The sequence below is a fragment of the Otolemur garnettii genome, unplaced genomic scaffold (genome assembly GCF_000181295.1).
Source record: "Otolemur garnettii isolate 467f Iridium unplaced genomic scaffold, OtoGar3 scaffold00181, whole genome shotgun sequence".
In the NCBI taxonomy this organism is placed as follows: Eukaryota; Metazoa; Chordata; class Mammalia; order Primates; family Galagidae; genus Otolemur; species Otolemur garnettii.
In genome coordinates, this window is record NW_003852576.1 from 2612162 (window position 1) to 2638566 (window position 26405).

Consider the following 26405-nt stretch of genomic DNA (forward strand, 5'->3'; position numbering starts at 1 on the left):
GCCTTAGCCGGTTGAGCTATAGGCGCCGAGCCGTTTTGGGGGTTTTTTGTTTGTTTGTTTTTTGCAGTTTTTGGCCAGGGCTGGGTTTGAACCCACCACCTCTGGCATATGGGGCCGCCGCCTTACTCCTTTGAGCCACAGGTGCTGCCCCAAAATGGAGATAGTTTTAACCACATCATAAAGATTAAATAACATGCAGAAAGCACCATGTACAGCCCAGACACAAAATAAGTGTTCAATAAAAGTGACCTTTTCATTTTCGCCATTTGGCCTATTCGCAGTGGATAAATTATCCAAGATAATTACTTATATTTCCAAGGAAATCAAATATGAAACTGTATCCAATTTAGGTCTTTAATTTTCAGTGAGTCATGAATTCTTCCTTTCCCGGCTAGTCAGGCTTGGCTTTTTTTCAAGTCCTATTTAACTTTTGACCTACAAGCAAGCTGCCTTAATTTCCATAACTGGAATTTCTGCCTTCCCCTAGAGGGTCAAGTCTGCTCACCAAGGCCATCTGACTACCTATTCTTCACGGGATTAATGGGGTCCTCTGTGTGGAGTCTGCAGGGAGCTCCTTTCAGACCTGCCCTTGACCCTTTGCCCACTCCTGCAAAACGTGTGTGTGTGTGTGTGTGTGTGTGTGTGTGTCCGTGAATTACAGCCACTCTATCCCCTGGCCGCACCTCCTGCTACAGAGTATGTCAGAGGCTCTGGAAACAGTTGCTAGAAGCAGCCAGCAAAGCCACTTCCTGCAAAGGCATTGGCTTCTGTGGGCATCTCAGACCTTTGAGACCAGTTTCCAAAACTACTGACGTGGAGAATATTTATTTATTTTCCTTTCTATTGGGAAAGCAAAGGGGGGACTTTCGTGAACATCTGGGAAATCCAGAGTGTGACATTCCAGTCTTTGCTGATGAGAACGTGCCCTTCTGCCGGTATTATCCCTGGTCTTGATTTTAAGCGACAGGATGTTAAACTGAGGTTTATCTTTGAGTGACCAGAGTTATTTTTGTTTTCGTCAGCCTGGACTGTTGTAATTAATGCTAAAACACTGGCGGGAACAAGGCTTTTATTATAATACAAGGGTGAGGATGGCTTTGACTGACCTTTCTTCTGCTGGAGTTCTGGTGTTTTAGTATGTGCTGCTTGTGCTGGAAAGAATTTATAATCACAAGCTGTCAAAGACAGCCATTGTTCTCCCTGCTCGCAACATGTGGGTCAGCCACAAATGCTCTCAGCTCCCCCAGCGCCAAGAGCTGGCGGAGAGCGGGAGCATGCCTGGATTCCTCTGAGGCTTCAGGAAAAGCGTTTTGCATATTTTTCATGGCTTTTTTTTTTTTTTAAACTTTTTGCCTCAGAAAGACAGCTCTCTTTCAGAGCAGGAATTTCCCTTCAAGGTAGCAGAAGATGAATGCACGCTGCTCCGGGATTTTACAGCACTGATTCTGCTGCAAAAACAAATACTGCCCGCCTTTGCCAGCTAGAAACAGCAGCGGTGGCACAGCTCAACTAGGGGCTCGCTCCCAGGACAGACATGCTGTTATGGAGTCCGAGAGACAACTCGAGGTTGAGGTTTTGCTTTTTCACTTTGGTTTGCATCTCTTGTTGCATTTTTGTAAATCCAAAACTTTGTGATTCTTTATTATAATTCCTCTGATTTTTTTTTTTAACATTATGGAATGTGAATTGTCTGGGGATTTTTTTTTTAAATGTTGTGCATGATTTTCTGGTAGAGAAAGTTGCAGCAGAGGAGGGCTGAAGAACAGAGTGATGACTTGTAAATGGCCATCAATCCCCTAACTGGTTGCCACAAGCTTTCCACACTGATGTGACAGGCAGGATTTTTGGGAGACTGTTGGAGACCGAGTTTCCTGCTATCATAGGCCGTCTAGTGCAGTAATGCCTATAATCCTTTTGTTTTCTTTTTGCCAGGAGACTGATGATATTGAGAGTCCTAAACGCAGTATCCGAGACAGTGGCTACATCGACTGCTGGGATTCTGAGCGCAGTGACTCGCTCTCTCCCCCTCGCCACGGCAGAGATGATTCCTTCGACAGCCTGGATTCCTTTGGCTCCCGCTCCCGGCAGACACCTTCACCAGATGTAGTCCTCAGGGGAAGCAGCGATGGTAGGTTGGAGTCTTATTAGAATGCACGTCTTGGAAAGGAAACATTAATGGGCTGACTTGTCCCCCACATCCACCTTGCTGGAACCTGGTAATTCTATAAGCTGGCAGAAAAAAAAAAACCCGAATGTTGTTTTTCACGGTCATTGGAGTTTTGTTTGGCTCCACCAGCAGTCTATTTGAACATTGTCTCTGTGAGCCTATCTTCTGCTGGAAAATGTGTTACATCATTTCTCCCTTGGTTGCAGTGAACCAGGACGCTGTGCAGACCATTAGCTCATAAAGTGTGCCAGAAGGAGGGGAACCAGGAAGGGCAGTGTGTGTGTGAGCGCCACACTGTCCAAGTGAAATGGAACAACTTCCAGCAAACTGGAAACGCACTGCACACACTTAGGAAGGCTCTGAAGCCTGGGATTTTGCAACTTTAATTGGCACAGGTTTTGGCAATCTGATGCTTATGCTACCTGACTGGCTGGCTAGCGCCACGCCGGTGGCTGTTAGTGTACACTGCACAAGCCAGACTGCCTGTCTGTGCTGAGGCTGGGTTTGATTCAAATCATTTGGATTTTATGTCACCTGAAAGAAGTGATCATTTTTCTTTACAAAAATGTATGGTCATGTTACTGAACATACATGCAGTGCCTATTTTCAGGAGCTGTTTGCCTTACTTTTATTGCACCTTAATATTTTCTGTACTTGCAGAAAGGCACCAAGGTGGGTGGGGAATTTTTTATTTGTTTCTATTTTATTATATATTGTTTGAGCGACGATTATCTAGAGACATAACTCTCTTATCTCCCAGATCAAAATTATCTTTTAAAACTCAAAGATGCCTTTTCACTACTTGTGTAAAATTCTGTATTACTGAGATGCATAGGGAGTGTGTCCCGACCCTCAGACTGTAACTCAGCACCCAATCTCTCGTTTAGTCCTGAGCACAGATGGCACAGATAACTCACACGGAATCTCTAGTCCTCCCCTAGAGCTGTGGGACACTCTTCATCCTTACTTTACAAGTGAGCCTTTGAAGAGTTAAGTAATCACCCCAACATTTAGAAATTCTAAAAATCACTGTCAGGAGGTAACAGAACAATGTTAGCTTCAAGTGTGAGTTCAGACCTTACATTCCTAACCTGCATTTACCCAGTTTCTTTCTTTGTACCCAATAGAGGTTTATTCTAAAATGACTGAACTAATGCTTTTGTTTAGGACTTAAATTTTCCAGCAAATAGATCAGCCTTGGGCCACATAGTGACGCCTAAAGAATTCCATGGTGCATTGTGAGCCTCTTAAAAAACATTTCTAAAATTGTATATGACATCTTAAGTACCACCCACACTATTAGAAGTTAAATACCAAGTCCATGATCTCATTTTTGAGCTTTACCATAATTAAAAAGTAGATTTACTTTTCCAAAACATATCTTAAACAGACTATTTCATCCATATATTTTTGGGTTTTTTAAATTATTGCATTTTATTCATCCCGAGTTTTTAATAACTGGTAATATAGATCCTTTATTTATTCTGTCACCAGCTTCAAGGGTTTCAGAGTTTATAACGAACCACATCTTGAAGGGATTTGAGATGGTGATTACTAAAATTGTACTAATATGTGCTGAGGCACAATTTAATTTGCAGCAATTAAGATCGATAAGTTAGAACCTTTTTATAAATGTTTTCTCCATCTAAAGAATAACACTGAGCTTCTCAAAACACCATTCATGAAAGAGCATCTTGCCACAGATTTCACCAATCAGCCTGATACCTTAAGGCTTGTTCTTGTAAACTAATCAAGACCTAATGAGGTTGTTAAAGAAAAACAACACATTTTTTTAATCTGCCTTCTAAAATGTAGTATAATTTTAGCCAGATTCTGGATTTCCTAAGAGTTTATGAAATTTATTTTTAAAAATGATTCTACTTAGGAAGATTGCTAGTCCTAACAAGCATGTCCAAATTTAGAAAAACATTTCTTTAAGTCTTGAGAGTTTATTTCCTAGTACTCACCATCAATTAGGGAAGGTCTTACCATGATACTCTTCAACACTAATTGGGTCAATATAGAGATCTTTGATTTTAGTATTATTGAGGCCCACTCATCTATTCAATAAAGATGCTCGTGAGTTACACTGGTGAGAGGCATCGCGATTCTCTGGATTGGACCGAAGAGCTCCCTGGCAAGGATGCTGTAGACGCCTAGGGATGTTTCAGCCGATCTGTCCTGCCATACAGGTGCCCTGTTCTTCCCTCAGCTTCCCTAGCTTTCCTTCTGTGGCCAATGAGTGGGCTCCATTAAGGAGGAAATACGAAACCCTCCACTCAGGTGCTTTTAAATAAGAACGTAGTATTGCAATAAATTAATATTCATATATTTTAAATAAAAGACGTGTTAAGGGAGAGAAATGAAGAATAAGAGAGATTAAAATGCTGGAGGAAGATTAAAAAGGAAAGAGTTGAGTGTGTGGATGGCAAAGATAGATTAAAAAAGAAAAGATCTCCAAAGGGCAAGAGAGACATGTAGCCTCCTGGAAAGGAAGGGCCAGCCTTTGGTAAAATTAGCCATCAGCATGCACTAGATTACATACTCTTAGCTCTGAACATGAATGAAGAAGCCACCCTGCAAATTTCCACGTTCATAAGATGAAGCAAAGTCAACATTTTTTGAAGTGCTGGGCTTCCATAAGAGGAGGTGTGAGGTTTATGGAGGGTAAACCGTGCCCACCACTTCCTTAGTGCTTTACACCATCCTGTTTAATCCTCAGCTCCCCCCACCGTGAGACCTGTATTACCACCTTTGTCTATCCCACAAAGACCCTGAAGTAGAGAAGACTTAAATTTCCCAGGGTCACACAGCAAGGAGGTGGCAGAGCTGAAATGAGACCCTGATTTCTAAGTCCACAAACCTAAACTTCTTTCCCCTGAGCCACTCTGCCTTGGGGCATTGGCAAGCTAACCCGTCTTAAAGTGTCTAAGACTTTCACCAATGAATAAGTATGGGGTAAAAAGTGCTATGGTTATATGTTAAGCAACATATTTTAAGACTTTCACTCAGTATGTTATAGGTAATTTTTTTAGATATTATACAGAAATAAAGTACATAGATTATAGGATTATTGAGGAACCCGAGACAACTCTTATCTATTAGAAAGTTTTCATAGTTGCTCAAAGAATCATTTTCTTTCATTTGTTTACTCAATAAAGTGCTAGTCAGGACTTTCTAAGCCAGTGTTTTTAAACCCTTTTTATATCTCACAGCACACTTGTACCTATAGTTAAACTTCCACAGCACACTTATAAATTATGTTGATCCAAAAAAAGTGCAAAAAAAAAAAAGGAATATACTTACTGTGCTTTGAACTTCTTTAAAAAAAAATTTAATTAAAGATCTTTAAAATTTTTCGAGGCACACCTAAGATCCTCTCGCAGCACACTGGTTGAAACTCTGTGCTCTAAACAGAGGTCATTTTTCCAAGTGTGTCACAGAGAAATAAACTTTGGAGGGAAGTTGAGAGGACAGAAATTGGAGTTTCAGAGCCATGGAGAAGGGCTCCTTCGGCCTCTCTGAACCTCTGTTCCCACCTTTATAAAATGGGGATATCAAATGAGGAAACAAATTTAAGAGTTTGGCAAGGTAAGGTGGTATTAGGATTTGTTTATAAAGCAGTTCACAGGGAGATCAATAGGGATGGGCAGGGAGCTAAGTTATGAATCAAACACCAAATGACCAACTAGTGAAATGGTCAAAGCTTAAGAAGGGAGACTGATAGCAGGTGGCGTGAATAATTCATAAACCGAACATTTTCTCTACCACAGTGAACAGCTTGGTTATGGTGAATGCTTTTAACTTTTAGAGTCACTTAAGAGCCATTGTATCATTGAATCTCCAGGGCAAATCATTTCATTTTTCTTTTACAGAAAAGGACAGTAGAGTGAGTGTATTAGAAACCAGCCTCAGAGCTCACAGCTCCTTTTTAACAGATCCAGAACTATTCTGACATAAAGAGTGGCCAGCATTTATTAAACAGTTAATCTGTGCCACGTATTTGTATCAATTGTTTTATATGTTTCTGGTCCTCCCAGCAGCCCTATGGAGTAGGAATTATTATTTCCTTATTTTACAGATTGAGAAACTGAGGCTTAACGTGGTGAAGTAACATATGCAAATTCTCACAGCTAATAAGTAGCAGAGCTCAAGATATTAAATGTATCTTACTGAAGACCCTGGCCACTACCACCTCTGCTAGGCCTCCACACCTCTTTCCTCTCAGATTAAGGCTCTTTTCTTAAATGTAAATACATGTATTTTTTATATGTTATCCATAGTGTTAAATAATCTTGTAATGTTCTCATTGGTTAAGAGTTTTCGACTAGCATCAAAATAGGGACTAGCTATACAGTAGTATTTGTTTTAATGATAGCTTGATTCTAATAGACCTTAGAAATCTCATGAGATGAGGCTCAGGCAAAAATAATGCAGTATAATTATTGGGGCTGTTGCCCAACCTAAGGGTAACATTAGGTTCCTTTGCATTGTCTAAAACACTCTATAAGCCAAACCAACTCGTTTATTCATCAGATAATTTGAAGATGCCCACTGCATGTAAAGGCAAGGCAGTAGGAACTGTGAAAGATAAAGCCTTTGTTTTCAAAATACAAGGTAGAAAGAGTAATGCTTCAGAAGCAAAGGCAAGATTATAGGGCCATAGAGTTTACAGGCAGGAAAGATGGCTTTCAGCTCTGAGAGCCGGGACGCGCTCCCATGCAGAGACATGGACATTGATTATAATTCAAACCACTTCCCGGAAGGCAAACCCTTGGAATAAACCAAATCAGTCAATTTTCTGAATTCCTATATGTCTTAGCTCCTTGATTGTAAATTAAATTTTCTTGGTATTTTATGGATGGGTTATAGATACCTCAAAGACAAAATCTTCTATAATTCTTATTTATTGGGCTATCTAGCACAGTGTAAGGCTTATAGCAAGTGCTCAGTAAATGTATTGATAAAGAATTATTGATTAATTGATGGTTTTTCCTTTGGAGAGTTGCAGAATCTCAGCCGGCATACAGTTCTATTGCAAATGTGTTGCTAATGATAATTCCCAGATAGAGTTAGGGTTCCTACCATATTTTTCAATTTGGCCCTTGTCTTCTTTTAATCCAGATTAGAATTGAGAGCTTTTTCCAGAGTAGAGTAATTTGAACTGATACTTTCGATTAGTCAAAGTAATTGGAGACTGACTCCCCAGAACCCACAGACCACCCGCATCCCACACACGGCATGCTTGCCACTGGGAACTTGCTTGCCCTGGGAACTTTCCTGCTGGCCCAGCACACTTCCTCGGTCCCCGCTCTCTTCCCAGGGAGAGGAAGTGACTCTGAACCTGACTTGCCGCATCGAAAGCTGCCAGATGTGAAGAAGGATGACATGTCTGCGCGGCGGACTTCCCACGGTGAGCCGAAATCAGCAGTGCCTTTCAACCAGTACCTCCCAAACAAAAGCAACCAGACAGCCTACGTCCCCGCTCCCCTGAGAAAGAAGAAAGCAGAGCGTGAGGAATACCGCAAGAGCTGGAGCACCGCCACCTCCCCCCTGGGCGGGGACCGGCCCTTCAGGTGAGACCCCGGCTGCGGCTGCACCCTTGCTGGCTTGAGCGTGGGTGATGGAGGAACTACAGCTTTAGGTCGTGATCCAGGTTCAATAACCAATTCAGAATTTCTTGTAGGCTGGCCTGGTGGCTCACTCCTATAATGCCAGCACTCTGGGAGGCTGAGCTAGTGGGTTGCCTGAGTCAGGAGTTCAAGACCAGCCTAAGCACGAGCAAGTCCCTGTCTCTACTAAAAATAGAAAAACTAGCTGGGCATTGTGGTGGACACCTGTCCTCCCTGGTATGTGGGTAGCCAAGGCAAGAGGATCCTTTGAGCCCAAGAATTTGAGGTTGCTATGAGCTATGAGAGCCATCACTCTACCCAGGGCAACAGAGTGATATTCTGTCTCAAAAAAAAGCCAAAAAACTTTGATGGAGGTGGGCAGGGCAGATCCATAGAGAGAATTCTTCAGGATAAAATATAAGTTTCCTGAGTATGCCTAGCACAGTGCCTGGCACACGGTAAGTATTCAACAAATACTTGTCTAAACAAACTGATTTTTGAAACAGATTCCATTGACAGGACCCCTGTCATTCATGTCCTTCTGTGGAGACTGCCAGGCTCTCAATCCTATCAGAGTAGGTGTAGAAAGACTCCTACCTTTATGCAAAAAGGCTTTTTAAAAATCTAGGTGCAAGTTTATCCAGATACAAGCTTGTGTTTGTAAGCAATGCACGGAACAGACGTCATAGACATGTACGGAAAGACTCATCAGAAGTGGAAGACACACCAGGTTTCTCATCTCTTCAGAGAAAGTTCCTTAATCTCTGATGATGTTTTTTAATTTATTTATTCATTTATTTAACAAGTACTTCTGAGGATCTTTTACATGCCAGATGCTGTCATTTAGCCTTTGGGGACCCAAAAATAAATAGTCTCTGCCTTCGAGAACTTTATAATAAAAGAAATTTTTCTCATAATGCATCTTTACTATCTATGATTTTCCATTGAATAGTTTATTAAAATTTTAAATTTTTGAACAAAACTAATGATTTTTACCTTTCCAGCTGAAAAGAGTTTTTGTCTTTCAAAATCAGGTTTGGAATAGCTCTTAATGTGGACAGTATGATGCATTAGCTAACAAATGGCTACACTGAATTTTCTGTACCTTATCAGGATCATATTCTGTGCTATGACTTTTTTTTAAAGAGAAAGGTAATAGCAGAATGGCGGGGAGGTGACGTATGGAGCCCAGTCTGTTAGTTTGGTAAACCATATTGTCCAACTCACTAGCTATCCTGAAACAATAGAGGAAGAGGGGAGTGAAATGGGGTCTCCCGGTGAAGAGGACCCGGTCGGCCAAATGAATCCTGGTGGGAAGCCTTCTGATGGTGGGTTAGAATTACCCAGCGGTGGTGGTAAGGAGCACCCTTCTTCAGAGGGGGCGGGGATGGCTCCAGCTCCCAGGTCTGAAGAAAAAGATGCTGCTGAGATCCAAAAGCGCAGAAGGCTAGAGCAAGCTGGAATCAAGGTCATGCCTGCAGCACGGCGCTTTGCCAGGTTAGCTGTGCTGGCCCAGGGCTGGCCTGGCTGGCTTTCTGCATGGAATCTGTCTGGAGAGTTGGCGTTTTCATCTTGTTTCCCTACCTCCTGCTTTTCCTGTGCATCACTGCTCCCTCCTCTGAGCACGTAGAAATAGATAATAAATAGCCTTTGCCTTAGGGTATGTCTCTGCTAAGTACCTGTTATTTTAAAGGAAGGTGAAGAGTGAGCTCCTGGCTGCTTGACTGTACCTTGTGCTCCCCCTGTATTTGTGGTCCCTCCTTTGTGGGCTGCAGGATGTACCTAGCAACTGTATTTTATTTTTCCATTGTTTGTGGCTTGTGAATTTTCACACTACTCCTAAATGGCTCATATCCTATTTTACACATCACTAGAAAACAGTCAGTTTCTTTGAAATGGGAACCAAAAATCCACTTACTTTACTTTCTTTTTCCCAAGAGAGTACTAAGTAGGATTGAGTTTATTTGACTCCTAATTTTCTAAAGTGCGTTGATTCAAAAACAAAGAATGGAGTAACTGCTTCTCTTAATTGTAACAAAGGTGTCAGTCTGCAGTTCTGGTGGCTTCCTAGCACGAGTCAGATGGAGAACTTGAGCAGTCAAGGCCACAGAAAACTATAGTTCCACAGTTTTCTACAGTGTTTTGAGAAGCTGGTTAATTTTTCTTATGTAATTAGCACAGTGATTCTAACAAATAATAGTGCAGCCAAAATTTATTTGATTAATTGACATTCATAACCATTCAGCAATCAAAATTCCTTTGCCACTTACTGTTCTATTGAATTCTAAGAGGTAGGTGATATACCTGTTTTCTAGAAGAGGAGATAGGAGCAGTGATATTAAGTGTCTTGGAGAGGGGTCGCCACTGACCTGGTGGCCAGATTCCAATGCTCTCACCACAGCACCACATCTGCCTCCCTCACATTTAACGGAACATTTTCCATTTCTCTGTGCAACTCCATATGTGGTTATTCCTGTGGCCCAGGTTTTAATTAAAATATCCAGCCTTGACTTAGACGGATTTAATCCTAGGGTATCTTTGTGTTGATAAAAAACCAAGGATCTACTTCTTCCTTGTCTGCGGTCGCCCACAGACAATGATGCCTTACCCTAAACATGGGTGTGTTTCTGGGAAACCCTCACATAAAACCACGCTTGTGTTGTGAGGAGCTCTCCGAGTTTCTGAAATAATGAAGAGTAATACCATAGAATTTTTTAAAAACCACAGATATTCTTTTCTAAAAAATTATTTTTATTTTTAAAAATAAAAAGCATTTATTTTTTAAAATACTTAGGCATATTTGTATAGTTGTGTATTTTATGGGGTACATGTGATGTTTTGATACCATCATATAGTGTGTATTAATCAAAGCAGGGTATTTGGGGTATCCATCACCTCATGCATTTATCATTTCTTTGGGTTAGGATTTGGGGTTACCATTCCTTTTAGTTATTTTAAAGGGTGCCCTAACTTGTGATTGCTTATAGTCACTTTGTTCTACTATTAAATACTGTTCATTCTATCTGACTCCACTTTTGTACCATTAACTACTCTCATTTTATCTCTCCCTCCCTGATACTGGTCATCACCATCCTCTTTGTCTCTAGGAGATCCATTGTTTTAATACCAAATTAAACACTTCATATTAAGTTACATTAAATAGTTAATATTAAATTAAATTAAAAGATTTAAATGTTAATATTTAGCTCCTGCATATGAGTGAGAACATGCAAGTTTTGTCTTTTTGTGCCTGGCTTATTTCATTTAATGTTCTCCAATTTCATCCTTGTTGTTGCAAATAGTAGGATTTCATTCTTTTTAGGGGTAATAATATTCCATTGTGTATATGAGCCATACATTCTTTATCCATTCATCCATTAACAGGCACTCATGTTGATTCCGGTCTTGGCTATTGTGTCTAGTGCTGCAATAAACATGGAAGGGCACAGTTCTTTTCCATTTACTGAATTCCCTTCTTTTGGATATATACGTAGCAGTGGGGTTGCTGGGTCATATGGTACCATGTTTCCCTGAAAATAAGACCTACCCCCAAAATAAGCCCTACCCTTAAAATAAGACCTACCCTTAAAAATGAGCCCTAGCAGGGTTTCTATGCATTTGTTAAATATAAGCCCTACCCCGATAATAAGACCTAGTGATGGGCATGGCTATGCAGCGTATCTGCATAGCCATGCCATACGGTTCAGTGCAGAGCTATAAGGAAGACTGGAATACCTTTTATCTGCCACAGCTCCTTTCTCTGAGCCGTTTGCACCTCGCAGGCATCCTATTGCACACGTGGGAACCGCTGGGGAAAGGAATTCACACATTATTAGCGCCAGCCCCACCAAGCAGGTTGGGTCTCCCTGTCAGGTTCCAGAAGAAGATGACTTACCTGTATTTGCATATACGTAGATTGTTGTATTGTACTTAATAAAAATAAGACATCTCCTGAAAATAAGACCTAGTGTATCTTCTTGAGAAAAAATAAATATAAGACAGTGTCTTATTTTCGGGGAAACACGTTAGTTCTATTTTTAGATTTTGGGTAACTTCCATACTGTTCCCCAAAGTGGTTGCAATATTTACATTCCCACCAACAGTGCACATGATTCACCTTTTTCCACATACCTGCCAGCTTTCATTATTGCCTTTCTTTTTGATAAAAGCCATTTTAACTAGGGTGAGATGACATCTCATTGAAGTTGTGATTTGCACATCTCTGGGGACTAATGATAGTAAGCATTCTTTTGCATATTTCTTGTCCATTTATATGCTTTATTTTGAGAAAAGTCTATTCAGACACCTTGCCCATTTTAATTGGATTGTTTGATTTTTTTTTTCCCCATTGAGTTTCGGAGCTGCTTACATATTTTAGCTATTATTCCCTTCTCGGATGGGCAGTTTGGAAATATTTTCTTCCATTCTATGGGTCTTCACTTTGTTGATTGTTTCCTGCGATGTAGCTAAGCTTTTTAGCTTGATGTGGTCCCATCTGTTCAATATTGCTTTATTACTCAAGTCCTTCCTCAGACCTGTCCTAAAGTGGTTTCCCAATGTTTTCTTTTAGTTTTATTTGTATAGTTTCAGGTCGTAGATTTAAGTCTTTAATCTATTTCAATTGATTTTTGTGTATGGTGACTGGTAAGAGTCTAGTTTCATTCTTCTGCACATGGATATCCATTTTTCTCAACTCTGCTTATTGACAAGACTGTCCTTTCCCCATTGTATGTTCTTGGCACCTTTGTTAAAGATAAGTTCACTGTAGGATCACTTGGATTTATTTCTGGGTTCTCTATTCTATACCATTGGTCTGTGTCTGTTTTTATGCCCAATACCATGCTGTTTTGGTTACTACAGCTCTATAGTATAATTTGAAGTCAGATAATGTGATTCCTCTCTTTTGTATTCTTTTTGCTAAGAATGGCTTGCCTATTTTGATAGGAATTACATAGAATCTATAGATTTCTTTGGGTCATATAGACATTTCAATGACATTTTAACAGATAGTCCATGCTCCAATCCATGAGCATGGATTATCTTTCCCTTGTGTGCGTGTGTATCCTCAGTTCTCATCAAGGTTTTATAATTTCCACTGTAGAGAGCTTTCACTTCTTTGGCTAAGTTTATTCCTAGGTATTTTATTTTATCTGTAGCTATTATTAATGAGATTATTTTTCTTGGGTTTCTTTTTCATACTGTTTGCTGCTAGCATATAGAAAAAACAGATATTTTTTTAAATTTTTCATTCAAAGTCCTTGTCAGACACATACTTTTTCTGGATCCTTTGAGCATCTGATCATTCCAGAGATTGGCATAGATGCTGAGAATACAAAGAAAATGTACTAGATACCATTTTTCAGACTTCTGTTTCTTTCTTTAGGGACACGGTAGGAGTAGGTAATAAGTGATTTAGATAAGAGCATGGCTTTACAAAAAATTCTAATCTTCATATCTTTGAAACACATGCCTTCATTTTTGTTATATCTGTGAGGATTTAAACTAAAGTTTATCAAGGCTACCACCATCTTTAGAAACAGCAAGGGATCATGAAAGGGGAGCTACATTAAGCTAATTCAGGAATAATGGTAACGTAGAGAAAAGGTTGGGCAGAGGCTGGGAATTCCATGAGTATACTATAACCACTTCAGTAACTGGGAGATTTATTTTGTAATAAAACATTGGACTCTTTTACGACAATTGTCATTCAGTGTACAAATATAGACTCATAGTTTAATAATGTAATTCTGATAAATGTGTATTGTATTTATGTGGTTGCTTTTGCTTCCATCCATGTTTCCTGTTATCTGGTTTAATTTTAACCGATCTCTTCCAACTTAACCTCTGTTAAGCAGAAGTTTGCAAGTCAGTTAACACCATCACACTTCTGATCTTCTGACTTAGGATTTAAAATTGGGTTCTGGATAATTATACATACTCCCAGAGAATGTCCTCAGTTGAACAAAACAGCTGCTGCAAACACTCCATATTCATGTGTTAGATTTTTCAGCTGCCAGCTCTCTCGTGAAGGTTTTGTACATACCGTGCCACCAGCCTGCCACATCGACGTCTTTGCTGCTTACTCTTTGCAGGCCGCAACAGAGTTGAGGGTCATTCCAAGTTTATTCACTTTGGGGATCGTGCTTTTAACATGGCAGAAAGTGGCTTAACTGGAATGAAGTGTGTACCATGAAAAAGAAAAGGACTCTTGGTGTCTGGAAAATAATATGTATTCTGGTCATCTTTGGACTCAACAAGAGGCCCAAGATACTTTTTAGGGCCTATTTCTCAGCTGTGTTTGCAGAGATGAAAGAACAGGGCCGGGCATGGCCAAAGCGAAGAGCTTAAGAACAAAGCTTTATTTTGTAGACTGGTTTCTGTGGTGTTCTTTGTTGATTTCCCACATATCTTAAACACCTCCTTGCATTATCTTTAAGGCAATATAGAAAAGGAATGAAGGGGCATGTTAATTCCATATTCTCATGAGGTTAGAAGCCTGCAAGTCCCAAGCTTCCTGTCAAACAGTATATTAGGAGGTATCTTAGCATCAAGGGACAGAAGGTAGGACTTCTTAATAAACATGTTGAGTTTAATATTTATTAGAGTTTCCACTGAAGTAAAAAAGTATATAAACTACTTTTTCTTCTATTTTGTATTATGATTGCATTAGCTTAATTATCCCCCAAATCTAAGATTCTGCCAAAGAAGCACGATTTCTGTTTTTAGGATAAAATAAGAACCAAGATTCACTTCCCCCGAATTAAAATGCCGTGGAGATTTGCGTTCCCTTACTCGGTGTTCCCATTGGAGAAGTAAACTTTTTTTTGAACTGAATTATAGGTTCCACGTGATTGTGCTTCTTTTCTAATTGTTTTCACATGTCCCAGCACTCCTTGCTTTCAGCTGGTCTGTGGATCTTCTCGATCACATAGTAATTAATTACAGAGGGGGGAAAGTCTCCAAGGAACAATAGACATTTTAGAAATCTGTAGAGGAAGAACAAATGCAGTAAGTGCCAGATTCTTCCCCATCTCTCCCCGCTCGCTGGTCTATCCTGATCACCACTGCACACAACCTCGGGTACCGAGGAGCAGTCAGGCACCACCTGGCACAAGCCTCTGTGCCTCTGCCTGTAGCTGCCTTATTCGGAGATGGGGTGAACAGGGAGGTTTCTTGTGTTGCCCGTGATATTCCCGGGAGGACTAACAGGTTTTTCTGGAGAGCCCAGCTCCTTTCAGTAGAACAAACTGTCAATCTGAGCTGGTTGATTTTGCATTGCCAAGTAAAAGCAGGTGAAAGAATATACCAGTTCTTCCTTGGTTTACTCCACTATCTTGTTCACTTTGAAATATATAAGCCTTAGAAACTTTGAGACAAGAGCTTTTTCTTCCCCCGCACCTACTGTAGGCTCATAATGTGTCCTCCCAAGATAGCCTCACTCGCGTTAGGTGAGCCTGGACAGGACTGCGGGTGGGAGGCAGGGCTCCCTTGTCTTGCTTTGCCTCCGACTGTGGGACTATAGCCCTTCCAAGTGAAGCAGTGGGCTGTGACCCTGCGCCAGGAGCCCCTTCTTCCCAAAGCAGCTCAGCTGTGAATGACTTGACAGAAATAACAGTGGCAAACCCCCCAGGAATGTGAGGCCAGACAGCCTGACCCTGCCCTCAATTTACTTAAATTATTTTACCCAAATTTAGATGACTCAAGCTAATGACCTTTATATTCTCCTCTGCAAAATGGACACAATAATTCCTATCTTGCAGAGCTGTCATGAAAGTAAGGACATCTGGAATGTACTAGTTAGTCAGAGAGTTGCAGTTTTTGAAAAATAAAATACACCAAAGCTTCATGATAGACTGTCTTTAAGGGCCTTAAAGAGGTGTGAAAAAAAAATAAGTATATGATAAAAGTCATTTAAATTTTTTTGTAACTAGACACCTGTGAGTACAATCTTACAGGTCTGTCTTATACATATTATTTCTAATTTCATGTCCAACAATGCCAACTCAGAACTTGTATCGTTATTTTTTCCTGTCTCTGAGTCTACCTTGAATCTCTGAATTTATAAGAGATTAGTGGAAAATCAGACATTGTGAGAGTTTTGTAAGTGGGCAGGGAGTATCTTCAAGTGGCCAGTGATAAGGAAACTTTCTTCACCCCCCTTTTTTAAAGCACACATACCTAAATTGAGATTTCCTGCCACTTGAAATGAGTCCTGCCACACTGGGCACGTAGCCTAAAAAGAAACACCCAAGGGAATTTGTAACCTGGCTGGGTTCACATAACACATAAGGCACCAGATTCTCCCTGCTCAAATTGGCATCACAGATTGGCAGGACTATTTGCATAAATGTGTGTTTTTTTTTTTATTGCCAAGAATTCTGCCTGAGTTGGGGGAGGTTGAAGCCCAAGACCCCTACTCAAAAAGTGGAAAGCACACTGCTCTCAGACTTAAGAGGTTCACAGCAGACTATGAGAGTATTTGGGGTACATGCTGCTACATTGGGACATGAGTTTGAAAGAGCTTTGTAAACTACAAAGTGTAGTGGCGACATGGTAAGACGTGATTAGTTAGCATTTTGCTGCGGTCAATCCTGGCTGACTGTCACCGTCTATAACGAGAAATGAACATCCCAACTCCATCCTTAACATATCTCTCAGGATTTCTATTTAGTAACCCAGTTTCTTCTCTTTCTCCCGCTTCTATAGTAATGATAATACCCCATTTTTTTGTATGATGCTGTACTTTCAAAACTGTTCCTGGCACGGTCCTTTATTTTATGAATAGTACAGTGTTGTATTCATTATCATAGAACAGGGCTCCTGGAGCCAGACTGCCTGGTTTGAATACTAACTTAAGTGCTAGCTCTTTGACCTGGGACAAGTTTCTTAACCTCATCTCAGTTTCCACTCTATAAAATGGGGATGATGGAAACACCAACCTTATAGGGTTAGTGTTAGAGCTGAACGAATGAACACTTAGGAAGAATTCTAGCACATAGCATGCACCTGGCTGTTAGCCCCATTAACTGCACCATCAGTATGTTTTTACGTAATGCCTTTGAAGAGGTGAGTTCAATGGCCTGTTATTTTCTACTGACTTTTGGCCAGTTGGTCCTTGCTGGGCATGCTGGCTAAGGAGGTAGGTGGGAAGACAGTGAGCACAGTACAGAGAGGGGCCAGCCAGGAACCAGGGTGTACAACTCAAAGGGCAGAATTTCATATTTTCAGAAGTAAGTTTATTCAGGGAGCAAAACATCCCACTCCCTACCCCAAATTCTGCATTTTCAAATTGTATTGAGAACCATGGTTAGCCATGAGAAGAGGTTTTCTGAGCGTGATCAATAGTGCTTTGATGTTGCAAAGTCAGATGGAGTGAGAGCCTGCTGCACCCTCCAGACGGTGACCTCCTGGAGCAGTGTAGGGCACAGGAGCAGTGGGCCACCTGGGTGAACAGAACACCCAGAGTTTCACTGCTTCTTCTGCTCTTGGCCGGGCTAATTCCTCCTGTCTTCATCTCTGAGATGAATTTGCCCTTTGAGGATGAAGAACTTACTCTTCATCCTCTCTCACAAAGCTGATAAAAAGTCAGTGAACTTCGTTAGAAGTCAAGTCTTTCCTATTATCTTTATGAACTGAAATGAAAATAAATGATGAAAAAAGGCTTTTTCATATTTTATTATGACTGAGAAGCAAGCTTGGTCTTCTGGGGAGTGGAGGGTGGGGGTTTTGTTTGAATGCCACCTAGGCCCAATCCCCTGTATCCTCCCCTCACTCTCCAATGAAAGCAAACACAGGAAAGTGGGAAAAGGCCTAAGACTCACTGCCTGATAGTCCACCATTAAACAGCATGCCTCAGAAGTTTAACGTTCCTAAGTTTCCAAGGGGCCTTTGAGACCCCCTTGATTGCTGTGGGACTAGTCCATAGTCATCCTTTTCAAGCCATTTTGTCAAAACCTCTTACCATTTCCTAGACACCCAGCACTGCTAAAGAAGAGTCGGGAGGTGTGAGTCACGGGGTAGAAGAGGGAAGACAGGATTGCTGGTCGGAGCGTGCAGGGTAGAGACGCCTCCTGTGATTGGAAGCCCCCAGGAGTGGGAGAGGATGGTCTGAGGTGACTCCAGATGTTCCAGGTTAGCTCAGCTCTGCACAAAGACCTTCCTTCACGTCTCAATCCGTCGCTCATTCTGGGAATTCTGTCACAGAGCTGCGTTCATCCATTTCCCCCCAGATCCGTTCTGTAGTAGCTAAAGTTTTTGCCCCGTCAGTCAAAAACAAATCGAGTATCTGCTAATGCACTAAAGGGAAACAAACAGCAACCCGAAGCTTTCTACTTTTTCCCCAGTTATATACAAAGATTCTAAATTGTCACATTCAGAGCCATTTAGGATCCTGCCTTTCTGATACTGACAGAGCCCTGCAAATTAAATGAATTTTTAGTATTGCTAGTGTCTGGCTAAATTCGGCATTTAAAACCCACCCTAACTCTGCTGCAACCTTAGACTCGAATAATAAACAGATGTCATTTGAACTTAACAGTATGGAGAAGACGTCTCACTAACAACTACCTTGCCTGTCTGGAGATGGGGATTTAGAATTTGGGGTGGGGTCTGATCACATGTGGAGTTCCGTTTAATTTTGCTCTATCAGTCAAAAACAATTAAGTGAAGAGAAAGAAGCTATTTGTGACGTTATCCTTCGCAAAGAAAATCCTTCCCTGACCGACCAAGATGGCAAAGATTCAGAGTCCGATGACGAAGTTGCCCGGCGAGTGCCTGATCCTGAGAAGGACGACTTTGCAGCACGGAGAGCGAGGATGAACCAGAGCAGGCCGGTGGTGCCACTGAATCAGCTCCTCTACGGGCCTTACCGGAGGAAGGACACAGAAAAATCAGGTGGCAGCAAACAGCTCTCAAGGGGAATCTCGGAAAAGAGAAGTCTAAAATACAGAAGGTGTGCACGGAGTGTGTGTGTGTGTGTGTGAAAGAGGGCCAGAGAGCACCATTAAGGAGGGTGATTTACATCATAGCCCCCCTTCCAATTCCGCAGCCCCAATTACACGCACTTGGTAATGGGGGTTATTTAGAAGTAGAACTCCAAGTACTCAGTTACTCCTAGATACAGATGGCGGACAGACAATAGAGTGGCCAAGTCCCAAATAAGGCTGAATTTGCTAAATAAACATTGAATTTGAGAGTATCGATCTGCTGAATCAGGGCCCATCGCCACATATGGGTGTCAGCATCGTTGGTGTAAATAGACTCGTACCGCTCACTGCCTGTCAAGGAACAGCCAGCTCTCAAGGCTGCTCCGGTCCAGGTCCGCTCAAAGAAAGGCGAGCGGAGCTATTAGCACTTCCTTCTTATTAGCTCCTTTGAGATGTAGGAAGGGAGAAAATGAGACTTGCTCCTCCCTTCCTCACACTCAACACCAGCGACGTCCCCTGCACCCACGCTGGTGGGTATTTCCCGTCAAATATGCACATTGTTTCAAGTGAGTTTCCTTCTCCTAACTTTCTCTCGTCCTCTGGATACATGCGGGAGTGAATTGGGGAAAGGAAGACTTAGAAAGATGAGATTTTGGCCAGTGATTTTTTTCTTTTTTTGTCCTAAAAGGGACAAGATTTCATTGAAGGTGTCTATTTGCAGAATTTTATCCTTCAGAGTTTATCGTTCTTGTATTTTTCTTCGTATCAAAATCGTTTAAAGTTTAACATCTTCGTTATTAAATTGCCATTACTTTGCCCATCACTTTAGAGATTTTTAAACCTGATAAACTAAAAATTTATATATATAAGAATTGTCTCAGCTTCTTTACACAATTAAAATGGTTCTTTGGACAGAGTTATGGAGCTCAGTGGAGCAGTTAATGTTTTGGATTTTGGGGGGAAGTATCAGATACAAAAGCCATGGAAGATTCCTGAACATAGAACCTGGCACCTGTTTTTCACAGAACATATTATGTTTCAGGAGCCTCTGGGGCTTTGCAGTCCTTGTTGGCCTGGCTGGTAGCAAACTCCTCGTAGAGCAGCTTGTGGGAGGGGTCAGTTGTTCAAGTGAAACAAAGACTTTTCGATAACTGACTAATATCAAGGCCCAGTGATGGCTCTCGGCAATTTGAGTTAGACAAAGGAGTAGCCTTTGTATCTCTTTGACTTTCCTTTCCCCCCATGCAATTTTAATTCCTAATATTTCTAGCTGCATTTGTCTGTTGTCACCTGACTCTGTGTTTGGGGACAGCGCTGGTCCAGATGCAGCCCACACAACCTCTGTAGACAGCGGCAAAGAACTGATCTTTAAAAGAGAAAAAAGAGAAAAGGCTCTTTGCTGTGTACTTCCATGAGCCCCTTTTCTCAAACCGAAAGTAAATAGAAAATTCTATGGCCTTTCTATTTGCACAGACCCAGAAAGTACCCCAGTCATCCAGGTAATGAAAGAATACTTCTTAGTTTTGTCACTTGGATGTATATTTTGGGGAAAAAAAATACAATAGGCTCTATTGATTTATATTTTTGAGATTTTTCTATCTCAAGAAGCACATTTAGTTGGAAATGGCCTTTTAATGTGGTATAACACTTATGCATATACAGGCTACAGCTTTGGCAACATTAGCCAGCTGCTAGTCACTTCTGAGGAGAGACACTGAAAATACCAGTTTCAGCATCAATAAAGGTGAATGGTTCTTAACACAAAAAACAAATGGGTATCAATTCTGTAAATCCAGGTAAAGAAGAATACTCTATTCTTCAAGTTTTGCACTAGTCTCACCTACCTAATGCTATGCAGCTGAAATCGAGTTTGAGTGTTGAAACACTCTGTTCAGAACTGCCTTTAATGCGCTTTTTGGCAGTTGTGGGTTTGGGCCTGAGATGTTTAATATGTGAGCAACGTTCCAGCTATCTCCAAACTAATCCTAGAATTTGGATCGTGCAGTGCTCATTACTGACATTTTACGGGTGCAGTAAAAAACATTCCAAGAGGGCTGAGGGATTCAATCAGCAAACCTGAATTCATTACAGTAACTTGAATAGTGTGGGAATTGGGCATCATTACCGCCAAACCGAAATCTCATTACCATTCTTAATAGTCTTTCAGCGAGCTCTGGCTCCTCTTCCTAAACTAAACTAGAGAGTATCCTCTGGTGGGAAAGACTGTCGCATTACAGTGTTAAACAGGTAGCATAGACCAAGGGAGCCACCACTCCTGCAAGGCCATGTTTTTGAGAAGGGGAGCCGTGCTCCCATCACTGTGTTCTGTCCTCAGCCTCTGAGTTTCCATGCTTGACCTTCTGATTGTCTGCTCCCCTTCTTTGACCCTGATCTTTGTGATTTTGTGGGACTTGGATCAAATTGACAGCAACCAGGGCCAAACGGAAGAGGCAAAGGCAATAGTGACCTGTATGACCAGGGCCCAGGAGAGTGACCCTATGGAAGAGGGACTCAGGAAGGTGCCGGACCTTCACAAGGATGACCTGGCCCAGCGGAGGATTCGGGGCAGAGCGGCCCCTCTCCGAGAACCTCTGAGCTTTGTCACACTCGCCAGTATGACAGAATCCGACCTCGAGACGTGGGAGAGACTGAAGGTGTCAGGAAAGACGAGGTGTGTCCCGTTTCCCCCGGCTTTCCCCTGGCAGTTGTATTAGTTAACTTTGAAAGAACCAAATGCTTATCCTTGCATCATTTTTTATTTTAATGGCTGGGGGAAAAGTGCCTGTGAAATCACAGAGCTTCTGGAGATCAGCCTCTTCGGGATGAGATGAAGTTACTGGTAGTAAAAGTTACAAGCCACATAAACAGATGGATGGGTATTTATGATTTATGATGAATGGTTATTTATTTTTCTTGGCTTCAAGGAATTTAAACTTCATTTTTTAAAAAATTTTTAACCATTCCATCATAAATGATGGCATTGGCTTGGCGCCTGTAGCTCAGTGGTTAGGGCACCAGCCACATACCCCAGGGCTGGTGGGTTTGAGCCCATCCAGGGTCAGCTAAACAACAGTGACAACTACAACAAAAAAATAGCCAGGCATTGTGGTGGGCACCTGTAATCCCAGCTACTTGGGAGGCTGAGGCAAGAGAATCACTTAAGCCCAAGAATTTGAAGTTGCTGTGAGCTGTGATGCCACAGCATTCTACCAACAGCGATATAGTGAGACTCCATCTCAAAAATAAAAATAAAAATAAAAATAAATGATGGCTTAAGAAAATTGTAGGTATAGTGTTACAGGTATGAAATTTTTAAAAAATCAAGTATTGAAAGCTAGGGAAAATTGAAGACAAGGGAATGATCATTTGTAGGTAAGACAATGATCGTTTCTTCTTTTGATTGGTTAATGGAGACGCAGTTCTCCCAGGGAAATATTTCTTATATATATATATACTTGTCCCTCGGTATCCATGAGCGATTGGTTCTAGCAATCCCTTGATACCAAAATTCTCAGATGCTTATGTCCTTTATATCAAATGGTGTAGTGTTTGCATATAACCCACGCACATCCTCCCGTCAGCTTTAAATCCTCTCTCGATTACTTACGCCTAACACAGTGCCTGCACATCACTTCATTGCCTTGGATTTGACATCATACTTAGCATGAGGCAAACTCAGGTTTTGCTTTTTGAAACTTAGCAGAACATTTTTGCCCCAAACATACATATTTTTTAATCTGAGTTTGGTCGAATCCTTACATGGATGCTAAAACCATAGATAGGGTCTTTAGTTTTGGGGTTTTGGTATTTTTTAAAAAAAAAAAAACCCTTTTATTTATTTGTACTTGCCTTAGAAATCTTTGGGACTTATGTCTGGTTCTGACTAGGGATGGAGATGTTCAGCCCATCTGTGCCCCCGAGCCTTCACCAGAAATTAAAGCGGAAACTGCCCTCCGAGATGACTTTGCCAGCCGCAAAGCAAGGGCTTATCAGAAAGCATCCAGCCCCAAGCAAAAGTTTGTGCACTTTGGGCCAGTGACAGAGATAGACCAGCAGACGTGGCAGCGACTCAGCATTGGCAAGCCTGGGCCGAGGGAAGAGGGAGACACCGTCGGTCACGGCAGCCAGGTTCAGATGGACTCTGGGTCTCCTGTCTCGGTGGCCTCCAGCTCAAAGGAAGACCACGTGCTCAACGCACAACATGGCCACAGGTATACTTGCCCTTCGTGTGCACAGAGGCCTGCATGGGACCCACTGCTGCTTCTCAGGAGTTTGCTGCAGCACATGTGACAACTGCCTAGACGCGACAGAGCTGTAACAGACCGTGCTGTGTCACAGAGACGCGGTGGTAGTGGCCACCCCGGGGAGTGCGCACAGGCTCATGGCACGCGTGCATTTTGATTCTGTTGTCGCCAGAATCACTGCCTGGGAGGAAATGCTGATAATCTGGGCAAATGGCCCTTCCCCCTCAGCTGCATTAAATACTGTTTTATTAGTTGAAAATACTGAATGACCTGAATGGAATGCTTTAATGATACCGCTAGTGCTTCTCCTAAAAATACCCCGATAAAAGTCGGTTTATCTGTAACTTCCCTCTTTCCTGTCTCACAGAGGGAGGAAAAAAGTAGTTACTAGTATCATGACTTCAAATTTTGGACATCTAAGCAGATAAATAAAAAAGGTCTCCTCCTTCCCCTACTTTTTAAAATTATATGATAAATCTGGAGTAAAAAGAGACTCCCCTTTGGGGGATTTCTGTTAATTCAAGAGTTTCCTTGGATGAAAAACCATTCAAACATGGGAAGGGACACCTGGCATTCCTGTCCTCCCTGAAGGCCACAGGCCCCCCTTTTTGGGGGCTTCATTTCTGTGGGCTACTCTCTCTTCCATGAAACAGACACAGGGCATTTATAAAATTCAGGATTGCCCCGGGGACCTCCACTCCCCTGATATGGTGGGAGCAAACTGAACTTCCGCCTCTCCCTGGCCAGAGGAAGTGTTCATAACCCTCTCTGTATTTTGTCCTTGAACTCCAGAGTGTATGGCCTGTGACTTATAGAAGGGATCAATTGGCCCTAGACTGTGAGTGACACCGTAGAGGACAAGCTGTCAACACCAGGAACACACAGTTAGAGGTTCAGAGCCGATGGGGTCTGAGCTGGGAATGAGGGTGAGGTAGGGAATGAATAAGAATGTGTCCTGGAGGCCTTGAACCCCAAGTGACCATTTCTCAGTCCTACGGTGACAGAGTCACGCCAGCCTTCTTGATGTTTTCAGGCGCTTGCCCGAGTTCACAGTCCGTGATTGCAGTCTGACTGTGTCATCCTTACTAACCGGCCTTTGGAATGACAGCAGCCAACTTCCCTCTTAATCTTTCGGTCTCAATGGCTTTTGCACCCCCTTTTTGTAACCCTTGTTCCCCTCTCTTGCCATCAATGCTGCTTGGTTACCCACAGAGGACCGAATCCTGGCACAGATGACTATTGCAGAAGGGTCTCCTGGCTGGCTCCTGTGCCGGAGTCTCAGGAAGAGTGGGGCTGCAGTGCGGGCGGGAGCCCAACGAGGGCAGAAAAAGGTGAGGAGCAGCGACTCTTGCCTCTCTGGGAGGCCGAGAAGGACAGGGCCTCTGGTGTGTGAATCCTTCCCTAGCAGTAAAGCTGTGCTCTCTGGCTTTAGTTACATCTAAACACCTGCCACAGGATGGCAAAGAAGAAAACGAAGGCGCCCCAAGAAATTCTGAGATGCTGCCAAAGGCAGAATGTTCAGAGGAGAGCAGCCAGCCGCTGTGAGCATCTTGCCTGAACCATGTGCTGCCTCTGCTGTGTGTGGCTGTTGTGTTCCCAAAAGATCGCATAGAGTCGCAGTTCATACGCGGTGATGGTGTAGTGTGGAGTAAAGTCACTAAGGGTCAGAGTTCTGCTGCTGCTGCCCGCGCTGGGTGGAGATTTAGCCTTTGCATGTGTTTGGGTCCTGGCCAGATTTCATTCTTGGGAATCACGGAAACCAGAAAGAGAAGCCCATTCCAGTGTGAGTACCAGCTGCATGGCAGAGGCTCGCAGTATTGAAGTGGGGTTTCCTGCCCAGCTGCTGGGTGCACTGCTGCCTCCACGGATGCCAGCTCCCTCTGCCTTGAATTAACGCCAGTGAGTGATGCTACTGCAGTTATCTTTAGCAGTAACTGGCCTTTGACTCCCCGGATTGAATATTGCCATGGTGTGTGTCCTCTTGCCTCTGAATGGGAGGTCGGAGAAGATGACAGCTCCTGCCCCGAGTAGCAGTGGACTGAAAGACCACAGAAAGTTGTATGATTCACAAAAAAATGACACGATGGCCAAGAGAACTGGGACATCTCTTAGACACACTGGATCCAATCCAAACCAGTTCCTTCTGGTTCCATTTGCAGAGCAACACGATGAAGGAATATACTAAGGGTCTACCCAGGAAAGAGCAGAGGTCAGAAGGTTATCTCGTGCCCTTAGGACGTGGTTTCTCTCTTCTGAGCCTGACCATGCTTTGAGTGTTATTAATACGGGGAAGCAATGCACAGTTGCTATTTCTGTTGCAGGAACAATGAATAAGAATTGTCAAGAATTGTGTTTCTGTTTGCATGTAAGCAGGTGTGGAAAGAGTAGTCTAGTGGTGAATTGACCTGTTAAACATCCTTTACGACTCTCAACTGTGGGCAGAACAAATGGGAAATTCCTTTATTTCTTCCTCACTCACATAGGAGTTTGGGGGTAAAGAGGTGGAACTGCTTTCTGCCTTCCTTAATTTCATTCTGATTCCAGGTCCAAACAAGATGAACATCACCTATAAAACTTGTAATTTCATTTAAATTTTCAACTCTTTGCCTTCCAGAGGTAGGATTTCTCTTCCGGCCCTGACTTGACTTAGAGTCAAGCATGACTTGAAAGAGAGCGCAGAAATAACAGTCCTGGGGTTCATGTTCTGGTATAAGGTCCTAAATGCTGAAACCTCTCTTGCTATTTAATAACAGGGATACATTTTTGTTTAAGAGTGTGGTCTGCCTGATCAATGTCGGGTAAAGGAGTGAGGAGGGCTTCACGTAGTTACAAGTTCAGTACTAAACACGAGGTGTTGGGGTGTTGGCCTTCTGCTTCTCAAAGGACCTTGATGGCAGTGGGCTTGAGGGCAGACAGGGGAATAAGAAGAATGGTAAGTGATTCCAGAATTTTAAAATCAACACCCTAGCCATCTTTATTACCTGGATCTAATCTGTGTTTATATTCTTCTGAATAATAATAATCTTACGGTGGAGCCTTAATCATGACACTGTTTTCAGGGAGCAGGGGTGGTATTCGTGGTTTACTCTACAGCCATGGAGCACTTTGTAGCCTTTGTGAAGTGCGTCTGTTCCCTCTAGCTCACTTGCTCCTGGGAGCTCAGAGGTATTGAATGGATATTTGTTCCATTTTACAAATAGGAGGCCTGATGTTGAGAAAAGTTAAGTGAGAGATCACACATGATTCCTCGTTAGGGCTAGGTTAGTGTCAGAGGACAGAATGGCCAACCTGGTCCTCCACACCCACCTCCTCTGTAGGTGCCTGGACATGGTGCCTGGTGTTGGGTCAGTGGGCTACTATAAAGCAAGCCAGAAAAGAAGGAGGGGAGGATGTGAGGCCTGCACCTAGATAAACAGATAGATAGACACATTCATTCATTCATTCTCAGTGCTTTCTC

The 26405-nt window shown here is 42.3% G+C and overlaps 2 protein-coding genes across 6 annotated transcripts in view; both read left to right on the forward strand.

Moving 5' to 3' along the window:
- The window catches only part of LIMCH1 (LIM and calponin homology domains 1), a 359691-nt gene that overhangs the window by 265801 nt on the left and 67485 nt on the right, over window positions 1-26405 (forward strand). For all 5 annotated transcript variants that reach the window (XM_023519618.1, XM_023519619.1, XM_023519620.1 and 2 more), the window contains 2 exons: window positions 1933-2128; window positions 7491-7743. In XM_023519618.1, the coding sequence (XP_023375386.1) occupies window positions 1933-2128; window positions 7491-7743 (449 nt within the window). The remainder of the gene's footprint in view (window positions 1-1932; window positions 2129-7490; window positions 7744-26405) is intronic.
- LOC111728722 lies at window positions 19458-24895 on the forward strand. Its single transcript, XM_023519624.1, has 2 exons — window positions 19458-21375; window positions 22559-24895. The coding sequence occupies exons 1-2, from the start codon at window positions 21053-21055 to the stop codon at window positions 22992-22994; spliced, it is 759 nt and encodes a 252-aa protein (XP_023375392.1). The 5' UTR covers window positions 19458-21052; the 3' UTR covers window positions 22995-24895.

What these genes read in the sequence shown, in the direction of transcription:
- LOC111728722 (XM_023519624.1), top strand. Translation starts at nt 21,053, where the DNA reads ATGCTTGACCTTCTGATTGTCTGCTCCCCTTCTTTGACCCTGATCTTT. An exon ending in AAGGTGTCAGGAAAGACGAG is followed by an intron (nt 21,376 to 22,558) that starts GTGTGTCCCGTT and finishes TACTTGCCTTAG; the next exon opens with AAATCTTTGGGACTTATGTC.